Source organism: Phyllobates terribilis, unplaced genomic scaffold, assembly GCF_046119375.1.
Source record: "Phyllobates terribilis strain yellow unplaced genomic scaffold, ASM4611937v1 Scaffold_3__8_contigs__length_932513732, whole genome shotgun sequence".
NCBI classification, from domain to species: domain Eukaryota; kingdom Metazoa; phylum Chordata; class Amphibia; order Anura; family Dendrobatidae; genus Phyllobates; species Phyllobates terribilis.
Window position 1 is genome coordinate 725,561,101 of NW_027362763.1, and position 15,121 is coordinate 725,576,221.

A 15,121-nucleotide genomic window follows, 5' to 3' on the forward strand; every position below is an offset into this window, starting at 1 on the left:
GATTTTCTTGTGTAAATACGGTTGAAAAAAAATCATTTAGCATATTGGCTTTTTCCTCATCCTCATCCACAATTTCACCCAGACTATTTTTAAGGGGGCCAACACTATCATTTTTTAGTTTTTTACTATTTATGTAGTTAAAGAATATTTTGGGGTTATTTTTACTTTCTCTGGCAATGATTCTCTCTGCCTCAATCTTTGCTGCCTTGATTTGTTTTTAACATAATTTATTTAATTTTCTATATTAATTTAATGCCTCATCACTACCTACTTGTTTTAGTTCTCTAAATGCTTTCTTTTTGTCACTTATTACGCCCCTTACAGCTCTATTTAGCCATAGTGGTTTCCTCCTATTTCTAGCATGTTTATTCCCATAGGGTATATATTGTGCACAGGTCCTATTCAGGATGTTAATAAATGTCTCCCATTTGCTTTGTGTAGCTTTATGTCTCAGGATATAGTCCCAGTTTATTGCACTAAGATCATCTCTCAACCGTTGGAAATTTGCCTTCCTGAAGTTTAGTGTCCTTGTAACCCCTCTACTACACATCTTATTAAAGGTTACATGAAAACGTATTATTTTGTGTTCACTATTACCCAAGTGACCCCCAACTCGCATATTTGATATGCGGTCTGGCCTATTGGTTAATATTAGGTCTAGCAGTGCCCCCCTTCTTGTTGGGTCCTGAACCAGTTGTGAAAGGTAATTGTCTCTCATAGTTGTCAAAAACCTATTACCTTTGCTTGAACTACATGTTTCTGTCCCCCAATGTATTTCAGGGTAGTTGAAGTCTCCCATAACAATGACTTCTCCTTGAGTCGCTGCTTCATCTATTTGCTTTACGAGGATATTCTCCGCTACTTCCATTATTTTTGGAGACTTATAACGAACCCCTATCAGTAATTTATTATTTTTTCCCCCTCCCCTTATCTCCACCCACAGGGACTCTACATTTTCATTAGATTCACATATATCCTCCCGCAAGATGGGTTTTAAGGATGATTTTACATATAGACACCCCCCTCCTCGCTTGTTTGTACGGTCATTTCTGAACAGACTATAGCCCTGTAAATTAACTGCCCAGTCATGGCTCTCGTCCAGCCACGTCTCAGATATCCCCACCATGTCATAATTATTTTCCAACAAAATTAATTCTATTTCCTCCATTTTGTTGGTGAGGCTTCTGGCATTAGTGTACATGCATTTTATGTATCTCTCTGTACCTCTATTCCTTCTTACTTTATTGACTGTTCTAACCCTACCCCCAATTTCTTTATTTGTGCCCAGGTCACTATCTGCACTATCTTCCCCACCTATAAAATGAATACCCTCCCCCCCAATCCCTAGTTTAAACACTCCTTCAACCTTCTAGCCATTTTCTCCCCCAGCACAGCTGCACCCTCCCCATTGAGGTGCAGCCGGTCCCTAGCGTAGAGTCTGTAGCCAACTGAGAAGTCGGCCCTGTTCTCCAGGAACCCAAATCCCTCCTTCCTACACCAGTTCTTGAGCCACTTATTTATCTCCCTAATCTCCCGTTGCCTCTCTGGCGTGGCACGTGGTACCGGTAGTATTTCAGAGAATCCCACCTTGGAGGTCCTTGCTTTCAGCTTGCAGCCTAATACGCTGAAATCATCTTTAAGGACCTTCCACCTACCTCTAACTTTGTCATTTGTGCCAATGTGCACCATGACCACTGGGTCCTCACCAGCCCCTCCCAGTAATCTGTCAACCCGATCAGCGATGTGCCGGACTCAAGCGCCAGGTAGGCAGCACACTGTTCTACGATCCCTGTCTTTGTGACAGATTGCCCTATCTGTTCCCCTAATAATTGAGTCCCCCACTACCAGCACCTGCCTGGCCTGCCCTGCTCTCCTATTTCCCTCTTTACTGGAGCTGACACTCCTCCGGCTTTCAGGGGACATGGCTTGCTGCAGCAGTGCTACCCCTGTACCGTCACTCCCCTCATCTGCCAACTTTGCAAACTTATTGGGGTGTGCCAGATCAGGACTAGCCTCCCTGGCACTCTTCCCTCTACCCCCCCCCCTTCTAACTGTCACCCAACCAGCGGCCTCACTGTCCTGCAGCGCCCGACTACCACCCTCTCCTTTCCATATTGTCAATGGATCTCAGTGTTGTCAGCTGCTCATTTAGATCCAGTACCTGGGCTTCCAAACGCACAACGTGCACACATCTCGCGCAGCAGTAAGCAACCCCGACCGGCTGTTCAAGGAATGCATACATGTGGCAAGATGTACACTGGATAGCATTGTCAATAATTGAGCTCATTTCTTAAAGGGGACTGTTAGAGTTTGTATTATGGCAAGAAAAAAGCAGCTAAGTAAAGAAAAACGAGTGGCCATCATTACTTTAAGAAATGAAGGTCAATCAGTCCGAAAAATTGGGCAAACTTTGAATGTGTCCCCAAGTGCAGTTGCAAAAACCATCAAGCGCTACAAAGAAACTGGCTCACATGAGGACCGCCCCAGGAAAGGAAGACAAAGAGTCACCTCTGCTTCTGAGGATAAGTTTATCCGAGTCACCAGCCTCAGAAATCGCAGGTTAACAGCAGCTCAGATTAGAGACCAGGTCTATGCCACACAGAGTTCTAGCAGCAGACACATCTCTACAACAACTGTTAAGATGAGACTTTGTGCAGCAGGCCTTCATGGTAAAATAGCTGCTAGAAAACCACTGCTAAGGACAGGCAACAAGCAGAAGAGACTTGTTTGGGCTAAAGAACACAAGGAATGGACATTAGACCAGTGGAAATCTGTGCTTTGGTCTGATGAGTCCAAATTTGAGATCTTTGGTTCCAACCACCATGTCTTTGTGCGATGCAGAAAAGGTGAACGGATGGACTCTACATGCCTGGTTCCCACCGTGAAGCATGGAGGAGGAGATGTGATGGTGTGGGGGTGCTTTGCTGGTGACACTGTTGGGGATTTATTCAAAATTGAAGGTATACTGAACCAGCATGGCTACCACAGCATCTTGCAGCGGCATGCTATTCCATCCGGTTTGCGTTTAGTTGGACCATTATTTATTTTTCAACAGGACAATGACCCCAAACACACCTCCAGGCTGTGTAAGGGCTATTTGACCAAGAGGGACAGTGATGGGGTGCTACGCCAGATGACCTGGCCTCCACAGCCACCAGACCTGAACCCAATCGAGATGGTTTGGGGTGAGCTGGACCACAGAGTGAAGGCAAAAGGGCCAACAAGTGCTAAGCATCTCTGGGAACTCCTTCAAGATTGTTGGAAGACCATTTCCGGTGACTACCTCTTGAAGCTCATCAAGAGAATGCCAAGAGTGTGCAAAGCAGTCATCAAAGCAAAAGGTGGCTACTTTGAAGAACCTAGAATATAAGACATATTTTCAGTTGTTTCACACTTTTTTGTTAAGTATATAATTCCACATGTGTTAATTCATAGTTTTGATGCCTTCAGTGTGAATGTACACTTTTCATAGTCATGAAAATACAGAAAAATCTTTAAATGAGAAGGTGTATCCAAACTTTTGGTCTGTACTGTATATATATATATATATATATATATATATATATATTATTTTTTTTTTTTGTATAATATGTCATCATATGATTTTGTGGCATGTAAAGGCTTTGTTGGTTGGGTGTAAATCCCTGGACATCTGAGCTATGCTCTCCATCCTATAGTAGTAGAAAGCACATGGCATAACCTCACGAGGTATGTACTGTACATGACATCTGCTCCTCGGCTGCTTATGCTGGACAGCTGCGTCAGCTATGCCGGCCATTCACCTCTGTGCCTAAACTCACATGGCACACAGATCTCAGCATTACCATACCACACGTGCTATACATTCATATGAAATAACAGACCCATGATTAACATTACTGGCTAATTCAGTACTAATTAGGTGTGGTACATACAACGGGAGCAGGACAAGTTACCGCACTCTGACTCTTCTCTGTGCCATGGATGAGGCCATATGTTCTCACATAGGTCAGTCAGACTGAAGAAGGACTTTATTGAGGGGCTTTTTACTTTGCATATTTAATTTGGTCGCGAACTACCTTAGTGAGAGTTAGTGACACAGAATGGGTGCAAATGACACGTGACGCTTACAGCGTATCTGTGTTAAATTGATAATCAAGAAGGTTCGTTATAGCCTGGTCAGGCGACAACGTCTGTATTCCATGGCTGCCGGACCAGACCCCTTGTATCTGCTGGAGTCCTCAACGCCTTCTCTGATTCGTATGTTTGGTATGACGTCATAGTTGTGGCACAGCTGATGTCATGACGTACCTACTAATCAGAAAAATGGTGCCAGCAGATGGTTCACAGGACCCTGGTCCGGCTGACATGGACTGCCGCAGTCCTGTGACTCTTTTTGATCTTTGCTGTTGTTAAAATTAGAGTGGTTGTCCCATCATCTTAAGTGGGTAAAATCTTAAAGTACTTCTTGAAATAAGCAACTTTGCAAATTACTTCTTATTAGAAATTTTCCTCATGGTCAAAAATTGAGGGACTTTATATTTGATTGTTTACCACATGTTACCTATATTACCGGCCACTGCTGCAGTCTATCAGAGGTAGCTGGTCTTCTAGGCAAGGAGCTCAGCACTTACAAGCTCTTTTGCATGCGTTATTCTGCAGCTTTCCTGATCCAGCCAGCTTCATTGCCCTTGTGCTTCTCCGATCTACAGAGGCAAAGCTGCCTTCTCAAAGCGTGAGAGTGCACAGTTTGTGCCAGTAGTTTGACAATGCTGCTGGTCCTAACTTAATCAGAAGAGCAAAATCCGCCAGCCAGCAAAAAGTTGGGAAGATTGAGACCTCCTCGCTTCTGAAGGTTGAAGATCGAACAACCCCTTCAAGGTGGCCATGCACATTAAATAGAATTAGGTTTATGGTAATGTAATGATACACATTTTTGTCCACGTTGGATGTAATAGCCCATTAAACTGGCCATATATAGATTCATGACACTGGGTGAGGATGAAGGATTTTCTGAGAACGTTCCTTCAAAGATAGATCTTTCTTCAGACAAAAAATATAATCATGGCCACCTTCATTCCAGACGATATTGTTCTCTTTTGCCAGCTAAAATAATATATTAAAGGGAGTCTGTAAACTCCAAAACTCCAATTAAACCCCGTATACATTCATAACGGAGGATAAGAGCATGCCCTCTATGACACTGTGTGCGCTCGGCTCCTCTGTTGTCAGTGCGGGTGCCCTCCTATCCCCCTCTCCTGTCTACAGTGACCGCCAGCTACTGTGTGACCCTTTGTGCAGCTACCTGTGCAGACAGTAGAGAGGGATCAAAGCACGCCCACACTGACCCCATGTGTGTTACTGGCGCCTTTAGTGTCAGTGCGTGTAGGGCTGGGGATTCCATTCAAGCAGTGCCCCAAAGTGAGCACTGTCAATTAGCAACAGAAGGAGTGCGGAAGATGCTAATTGAGGGGGCAGAGCAGTGTACTGAACCCTATGTCATGCCAAGGGTGTACCAAGGACCTCTAATTTACATTTAATTAAACAGTTTTTATATAGGGATATGTTACGTACAGTACAGACTAAAAGTTTGGACACACCTTCTCATTTAAAGATTTTTCTGTATTTTCATGACTATGAAAATTGTACATTCACACTGAAGGCATCAAAACTATGAATTAACACATGTGGAATTATATACTTAACAAAAAAGTGTGAAACAACTGAAAATATGTCTTATATTCTAGGTTCTTCAAAGTAGCCACCTTTTGCTTTGATGACTGCTTTGCACACTCTTGGCATTCTCTTGATGAGCTTCAAGAGGTAGTCACCGGAAATGGTCTTCCAACAATCTTGAAGGAGTTCCCAGAGATGCTTAGCACTTGTTGGCCCTTTTGCCTTCACTCTGCGGTCCAGCTCACCCCAAACCATCTCGATTGGGTTCAGGTCTGGTGACTGTGGAGGCCAGGTCATCTGGCGTAGCACCCCATCACTCTCCTTCTTGGTCAAATAGCCCTTACACAGCCTGGAGGTGTGTTTGGGGTCATTGTCCTGTTGAAAAATAAATGATGGTCCAGCTAAACGCAAACCGGATAGAAAAGCATGCCGCTGCAAGATCCTGTGGTAGCCATGCTGGTTCAGTATGCCTTAAATTTTGAATAAATCCCCAAGAGTGTCACCAGCAAAGCACCCCCACACCATCACACCTCCTCCATGCTTCACGGTGGGAACCAGGCATGTAGAGTCCATCCGTTCACCTTTTCTGTGTCGTACAAAGACATGGTGGTTGGAACCAAAGATCTCAAATTTGGACTCATCAGACCAAAGCACAGATTTCCACTGGTCTAATGTCCATTCCTTGTGTTCTTTAGCCCAAACAAGTCTCTTCTGCTTGTTGCCTGTCCTTAGCAGTGGTTTCCTAGCAGCTATTTTACCATGAAGGCCTGCTGCACAAAGTCTCCTCATAACAGTTGTTGTAGAGATGTGTCTGCTGCTAGAACTCTGTGTGGCATTGACCTGGTCTCTAATCTGAGCTGCTGTTAACCTTCGATTTCTGAGGCTGGTGACTCGGATAAACTTATCCTCAGAAGCAGAGGTGACTCTTGGTCTTCCTTTCCTAGGGCGGTCCTCATGTGAGCCAGTTTCTTTGTAGCGCTTGATGGTTTTTGCAACTGCACTTGGGGACACTTTCAAAGTTATCCCAATTTTTTGGACTGACTGACCTTCATTTCTTAAAGTAATGATGGCCACTCGTTTTTCTTTACTTAGCTGCTTTTTTCTTGCCATAATACAAATTCTAAGAGTCTATTCAGTAGGACTATCAGCTGTGTATCCACCTGACTTCTGCACAACACAACTGATGGTCCCAACCCCATTTATAAGGTAAGAAATCCCACTTATTAAACCTGACAGGGCACACCTGTGAAGTGAAAACCATTTCCGGTGACTACTTCAAAGCAGCCATCAAAGCAAAAGGTGGCTACTTTGAAGAACCTAGAGTATAAGACATTTTTTCAGTTGTTTCACACTTTTTTGATAAGTATATAATTCCACATGTGTTAATTCATAGTTTTGATGCCTTCAGTGTGAATGTACAATTTTCATAGTCATGAAAATACAGAAAAATCTTTAAATGAGAAGGTGTGTCCAAACTTTTGGTCTGAACTGTATACTACAAGTTACTGTTACTTAGGTTGAAAAAATACTTAGCTCTATCAAGTTCAACCTTTCCCCCAATTGTACATTTTATCATTAAATTATCTAAACCCACAATGTTATGTGTACAGAGGAAATCATCCAGCCCTTGTATAAAAGCTGTTATAGTGTCGGCCATTACTACCTCTTGTGGTCGGCATTCCACAGTCTGACTGCTCTAACTGTAAAGAATCCTTTCCTATTTAGCTGCCAGATTCACCTTTCTTCCGCCCATAATGAGTGCCCCCTGGTCCTTAATAAGGTCTTCGGAAGGAGTATGTCATGTGTCAGTCCTTTTTACTGACCACACGTGTATTTATACATATAAATGAGATCTCCTCTGAGACGTTGTTTTTCTAAGTTAAACAAGCCCAACTTTTCCAACCTCTCATCATATGAGAGGCCTCCCTCCCTTGTAATAATCTAGTTGCCGCCTTTGAACTGACTCTAACTTCTGAATATCCTTTTTAAAATGTGGAGCCCAAAACTGGATCCAATATTCTAGATGTGGCCCTTATAAGTGATTCATAAAGGGGTAACAGTATGTTGGGATCGCAGGATTATATATCTTTTTTTATACACCCTAAAATCTTGTTTGCTTTTGCAAATCTTGCCTGACATTGAGTACTGCTGCTCAGCTTACTTGTAACCAGAATACCCAAGTTATTCTCCTGTTCTGTAGTCCCGAGTATACTCCCATTTAATGTGTATGCAGCAAAAGGATTACTCCATCCTTGTTGCATTACTCTACATTAATCTACATTAAACCTCATTTGCCAAGTGTGACAACACAGCTTCTAATCTTAATTAGCCAGACGTCTAGATTTGTTAGGCCAAGTGAAATACACTATTGTGTTTGTGTTGACTTTTGATTGTGTGTGTTTCTTTAGTAAGTCAAAAAGGACAGACTAGTACTTGTGTAACCCTGAATGTTGACTTATCTTGGTCTGTGAAAAATTATGTTTGTTACTATGCTAATTGCATATTGTAGTAAGCCAGCTAGTTGTTGATTTACAAGAGCAGGGGGATACCAACTATGCAATTTGATTAAATGCTCAAACAATGAGACCTGAGCCCTGCACCTTTCCCACTGACCTGTGAATGATGACCTGAGTCACAGAAAAATATAAAAATGGATTTCTGTAGTGCTGCAAGGAGAATGAAAGATCAGAGCGACTTCAGGACAGTAGTTTGGTAGCATGGCTCCATCCAGAGAGACACAGATTTGGATTCTACAGGATTCCAGCCTAAGGGTACACGACCCTGACTGGAAGGAAACAAATCTGCTCCATTGACCATCAGAGAACTCATGAATACATTTGGGGAAACCAGGTTGGGACAATGAGGTCACCTGGTCCCATGGATATGTTGTTTGGGGTTGCCAGGTGGGACCCTCCGGTCACCTTGCCCCATGGAAACTCTCGGAGAAGCCAGGGTGGGACCCTTGGGTCTCCTGGCCTTGCACCTTGATGGACTGTGAGCTTCCTAAGCTTGCTGCTACCTCCTCTCTGTGGGGGCCCACCAAAAGCTGGGGGCCACTGATTGAGGTAGTTGGCCGTGGAAGACCCAAAGTCGCAGCTGATCTATTCCCGGCGGGCCAGCGGAAGGGTGAGACTGTAATTTTGCACCTTCTTGGGTATTTGCTGGGACTGCTTTATATGTTTATTGTCCGTTTGGTGGTTCAATAAAGTATTGCCTTGCCGTTTTACCCTCACCCTGTGTTGTCTGAGTAGTATTACGCCCATGGAAGACCCCGGGACTTCACACCAAATGTTTGCCCATTCAGACATCATATCCAGATCATTTTGCAATATTGTAATGTCAAGATCAGATTTTAACATCCTACATAGTTTGGTGTCGTCAGCAAAGACTGACACTTTACTGTCAGTCCCATCCCCAAGGTCAGTTATTAAAGAGGTTAAAAAGAATCGGTCCTAGCAGAGATCCCTGCGGCACCCTACTGCTCATTTAGAGAACATACCATTTATGACGACTCTTTGTTTCCTGCCTTTTAGCCAATTCCTTACCCATCTGCATATAGTTTTCCCTAGTCCCTGCATCTGTAACTTCAGTATAAAGCTGTTATGTGGTACAGTATCAAATGTCTTTACAAAGTCCAGATAAATCACATCAGCCGCATTACCAATATCCAGATTTGCTCTTACCTCCTCATAGAAATCCAACTTGTTAGTTAGATATTACTTATTTTTCATGAATCCTTGCTTGTTGTCAGGTATTATATTATTATCTGCAATATATTTCTGCAGGTCCTCTCTTATGATGCCAGATATATAGGCACTAAGTCTCCTATATGAATGTATAAGTGGTGTAATTTAGAATGCTTATGGGGTGACAGACTCCCTTTAAAGCCTCCATGCACATTGATTGTCAGCCAACGTCGACTATTTCGGTGGCACTAATTGTTTATGGGGACCTCCCAGCTCGTCCTTCACCGAGCTAAGTGTGCATGTATATGAGGAAGAGCAGGAGAGACAATGGTCGGCCAAACAAGTCTTCTAATGTCTATGACCAGCTTCAAATTTTACCAGTGTTGGTTACGATTGAAATTGTCCATTTTCATCACCTTCAGGGCTCAGGCAGACGAGCGTATGAATCGGACGTGTGCTGTTGGATTTTTGATCAGACAGCACACTGACCCATGTTAGTTGATGGGGCTATTCAGACGAACAATTTTTCTTTCGTCCTGACTGTCCATGAGAAAACAATTGCAGCATGCCCTACTTTCTGGCGGGACATTGGATGAGACTCATCCATTCAAGTCTACAAATGCGTAAAAAAAAAATCGGATCCCACTCAGAACATCCGGATGGCATCCGATTTTTACAGATAGATTTCTGTTATAAACTGTTTGATCATGTACATTTTTTTAATGTAGATATATGAAAACGGATCGCAAATGGGCATACAAAGCAGACACATGGATGACACATGCATTCAAATTAGAGGAAAATTTGTTGAAAATCATCTGAGTGTTCAGGTCAAAAAACGTCTACAGCCAACTTTATTCTAGTCTTTACTTAAAAGAGGTCATATTTAGTTAGATTGAAATGATTTAAGGTCCATTTCATGGCTGCAAATTCAAGACCCCACATTTTTCATTGTTAGGCTCAGAAGAATTGCCCAGGTTCTTGGGACCATAATTCAGACCTTTGGGTGATAGCATGTCCACCACGAAGGCTGGGAGTACATGCTAGGAGAGAGTCAGACTTGCAATCAGAATCTTATATTGGAAAACCATTTATTCCTATGCTGACAACTCTAATAAGACCTCCTTTCCCATGTGCCAATTCCTAGAATGTTACTCACTCAACGTACTGTAAGTATAGAAATCTTGGTCAGATTTTGATTGTTCTGAACCTTCTCTTATAAATCTGGGCCGGATTATTCTTTCGTTTAGAGGAGTCTTGGATGGGCCCACTATAATATATCTAAATTGCACATTTTTATGAGCCGTTCATTTGAACCCGGCCGCTGTGATGTCGATAGTGAGAAGATCTCATAATCTAACAGAACGCCCAAATTATAAATGGGGGGGAGTGGAACCAACACAAAGGAGATGGTTAATTATTTTATGTACCGTATGTGGTGTAATCGCTCGGCATGAAAAGAAACACAGATTTTACAATTTGCAGTTAGATTCACACAAAGCAGCACGCCTAATTCACAACAAGAAATAAAATTGTATTCATCAAAGGGTCGACATGTAGAAAAGCTCATTAGATCGACACAGCTGCATTGAAAGCCATTGTGTGCTGTATATTCAGTGTCTGCTAATTTGTGAAAAATAAAAAACGATCATTGAATGTAATATTGTGCAAAGCTCCCATAGTATTTCTGGGCCCAGAGAGCAGAGGCACTTGCCCCAGATCTTTTGCCAGGTGCCCAAGTTTTCTTCAAGGTGGAGATCACAATTTTTCATTTAATTTGCCCCCTACTTTCTCAGTAAACCTGTGCCTTAATGTCCCACATGTCTTCAGACTGCAACTCCTCTACATCATTCCCAGTCAGACTGAATTAAACTATTCCGACCTCTCGTCATGCCGTCTAAATATTCCACCATCACATGTGATTGAGATTATTGAAAAGTGTAAGGAACCGCAGCAACTTGGCTACAAAGTGGAGCCCACTTAACATTCATGAGTGGGGTCACCAAGTTCTGAGGAGCAGAGAGCAGAAAAGTCACCATCGCTCTACTGACTCCATAACTGCAGAGTCTAAACCTCCTCTGGACAGGGTAATGTAAAATGCACAGCCACTCAACTTTGGAGCAGTGGAACCGTGTTTTGTGGAGTGATGGATTTCTATACTCTGTCTTGCATCTGATGAACGAGTCTGGGTTTGGTGAATGCCAGGTGAACGTTACCTGCCTGACTGCATTGTGCCCGCTATAAAGTTTGGTGGAGGAGGGATAATGCTATGGGACTGTTTTCAGCGATCGGCCTTGGCTAATTAGTTACAATAAAGGAAAATTATGTTTCAGCATAAAAGACATTTTGGAAAATTGTAGCTTCCAACTTTGTATGAACAGTTGCAGGAAGGCCCATTTCTGTTCCCCTTGACTGTGCCCAGTGCACAAAGCAAGGTCCATAAAGACATGGTTGGATGAGTTGGATGTGGAAGAACCTGACTGGTTGTACAGAGTCCTGACCTCAACCCCATCAAACACCTTGGGATGAACTAGAACAGAGATTGTGAGCCTGCCCTCTCCTTAACATCAGTGTCTGACCTCACAAATGCTCTTCTGGATGAGGGGACTAAAATTCCCAATCTCTTATAGAAAGCCTTCCCAGAAGAGTGGAAGCTAGTATAGCTGCCATTGGGGAACTCCACATTAATGTCTATGAATTTAGATTGGTATGTCATAAAAACTCCTGCAGGTTAGATATTTCCAATGGTTTTGCCTATAAAGTGTAGAAGAAATCCTCACAAATAAGTGGGGAACGAACAAACCCTATGCTGATGTAGTTCTGGATTCAGCGTCAGGACATCGGCAAATGAAACAATGGTTCTTCAATGATTGCAAGCCATTATCTTCTCTTAATGCAGGTATACAAGGTATCATTCTGCGGCCCTGTCGAGGCTTACTTCATAACCCCCCTCCCAAAAACCCCGCAAAATGGGATGCCGACGGGGTCATAGACTATAATGGTGCCGTCATTTTTGGGCGTGTACTCCTACTGGTGGTGGACACTATGTCGTAGTACACTGCGTCTGATGTCCACCTTCAGTAAGCATACACGCCCAAAAATTATGCATGGCAGGGTGTACGTTCTCTTTGCCAGCACCATTATAGTCTACGACCCAGTCGCTGCATACGTCGAATCCCGTTTTGCGGGGGGTTTGGACTGGGCTACCGAACGGGTGCCGGAACGCGTTGTGTGTTCAGTCGGCAAACTCAGCAGATCTCACATTGTGGCGTACCCACGAGGAGAATGGTAAGAAAGGACTATCACGCTTGAGGTCCATGTACACACTGCGATTTCCACAACGGTTGTGGGTTTCCTGACCCGAACTCAACAGCCTTATAATATGACTATGAACTGTTGAGTGTGGGTCAGAAGAGATGCAGTCGATACAAAAGTAAAAAAAAAAGATGATAAGGGTTATAAAGTGGCTAATACACCTGCTGGAATGAGTGAGACGCTTTCTTGTTTCTAAGCTGGATCCACATTATATATTTCCGTTATGGCTATGGATGTTAAAATATTGTTCTGTTCCTGATATTTCCATTGTTTTACAGTTGGAAGAAGGAGAACATTTTGCGAAACAAGTAACAGAGATAGGAGAAGAAGCTGGAGAATCACTTGCTAAAGGATATCTTGCTTTGGGACTGGTCTACAGCCTCCAGGCTACTGATGGTAAGAGTCCTTCTAAATACGGTACAAACCTTGAATGGGGTCATCTACACAATGTCCCTTTAAAAGCCCCAGGGTAAGACATAGTTAGAACACAATGTGATGACTGAAAAGGTACAATACTTTATTTGAATATTTGAAAAGACACACATAGTATACATTTCATGTATTATCAGACATAACATGGGTAGGTGAGGCAACAGAGGGTAGATAGAGACACAGTTGGTATCAGATTTACACCGGACCTATAATAAATAGGTCACATAGTCCAACCTATACAATCCATTGATCACAGCAAAAGTGTACAGAAAAAGTTACAGTAACATAGATCATGTGACCTGTATCAGGTCAATGTAAACAGTCATCAAAATCCTGCAACACACAAAAAATGCAAGTATCACATGGATAAGGTTAAATAAGACATACTTAGTAAAAGGTAAAGGATAACCAACAGTGCCAGGGGAAGCCTGTGTGTTGCAGGATTTTGATGACTGTTTACATTGACCTGATACAGGTCACATGATCTATGTTACTGTAACTTTTTCTGTACACTTTTGCTGTGATCAATGGATTGTATAGGTTGGACTATGTGACCTATTTATTATAGGTCCGGTGTAAATCTGATACCAACTGTGTCTCTATCTACCCTCTGTTGCCTCACCTACCCATGTTATGTCTGATAATACATGAAATGTATACTATGTGTGTCTTTTCAAATATTCAAATAAAGTATTGTACCTTTTTAGTCATCACATTGTGTTCTAACTATGTCTTACCCTGGGGCTTTTGAAACACTTATGGTCCCTCTTTTGCGTGTCTAATGTTTAGTGGTATGCCCCTCATTATTTATGAGGACTTGCTTTCCATTGTTACTTTTTTTGTGCTACAATGTCCCTTTAATGTAATAAAATAATTAAAGAAATAATATTAATGCAAAAATAAAATAAATAGCACAATGCAAATCATATCCCCACACCCTCTATTAGCACACAGCCTATGTTCAGTTGCATTAAGGAGAACCATGGTTATTTCTATATGGAAGGAATAGACTTTAGTAATAGAGGGGTAGTTAGAAAACCCATTTTCCAGTATTTTATTGGGAAATACTGAACTATTAGATAGGGTCACATATTTAGGATCTCCAGTGTTAGAATGGTGGGGAAGCTACAAAGAGCTTTTTCTCTCTAGAAGACCCAGCACATTTGTGTGTTATAAAGGCTGCCTATGGATTTCACTGGCTTCTATGTAATGTATGGGCACCGCAGGGTAATAAAACACTTTCTCCTTGGTTACCCTACAGAATACTATTGATCACTTGGAGATTCCCATTACTAAATTAACATGTGATCACTTTTTTGTTCGGGGCCGCTTTTATCTAAAATGCATTATAAAAAGCTGTAAAAACTTTCACTGCTTTAAGCAAAAATTAAACAAAAAAAAACAACAACAACCTAAGTTAAAAGGGTTATCCCATCAATATTAGTCAAGTGTTTACTTGTGCATCCATGTGGTCAGTACATAACATCAAGTCTAATGTGTAGAGAGCATATTACAACCTATTAGGGGCAGGTCTTTCTTAATAGTTAGAGGTCACGATATTAGGACTCACACCTTTATTAGGACAGACTTTGGGTACACACTGATTCAACAAGAAATTGTTACATTACTTCCTGGATCTGACAAGTGACATGTGTCACCAGGTGGCGCCGTATTCATCCTGCCCAGTCAGACAGAATAGGTGTGTGCTGCCCAGTCAGGGAGAATAGGTGTGTGCTGCCCAGTCAGGCAGAATAGGTGTGTGCTGCCCAATCAGGCAGAATAGGTGTGTGCTGCCCAATCAGGCAGAATAGGTGTGTGCTGCCCAGTCAGGCAGAATAGGTGTTTGCTGCCCAGTCAGACAAAATAGGTGTGTGCTGCCCAGTCAGGCAGAATAGGTGTGTGCTGCCCAGTCAGACAGAATAGGTGTGTGCTGCCCAGTCAGGCAGAATAGGTGTGTGCTGCCCAGTCAGGCAGAATAGGTGTGTGCTGCCCAGTCAGGCAGAATAGGTGTGTGCTGCCCAGTCAGACAGAAT

General features: G+C 42.6%; 1 protein-coding gene across 4 annotated transcripts in view; it reads left to right on the plus strand.

Annotated features, from left to right (window-relative positions):
- Positions 1-15,121, plus strand: part of TTC7A (tetratricopeptide repeat domain 7A) — a 486,038-nt gene that overhangs the window by 273,199 nt on the left and 197,718 nt on the right. For all 4 annotated transcript variants that reach the window (XM_073672075.1, XM_073672077.1, XM_073672079.1 and 1 more), the window contains one exon: positions 12,935-13,052. In XM_073672075.1, the coding sequence (XP_073528176.1) occupies positions 12,935-13,052 (118 nt within the window). The remainder of the gene's footprint in view (positions 1-12,934; positions 13,053-15,121) is intronic.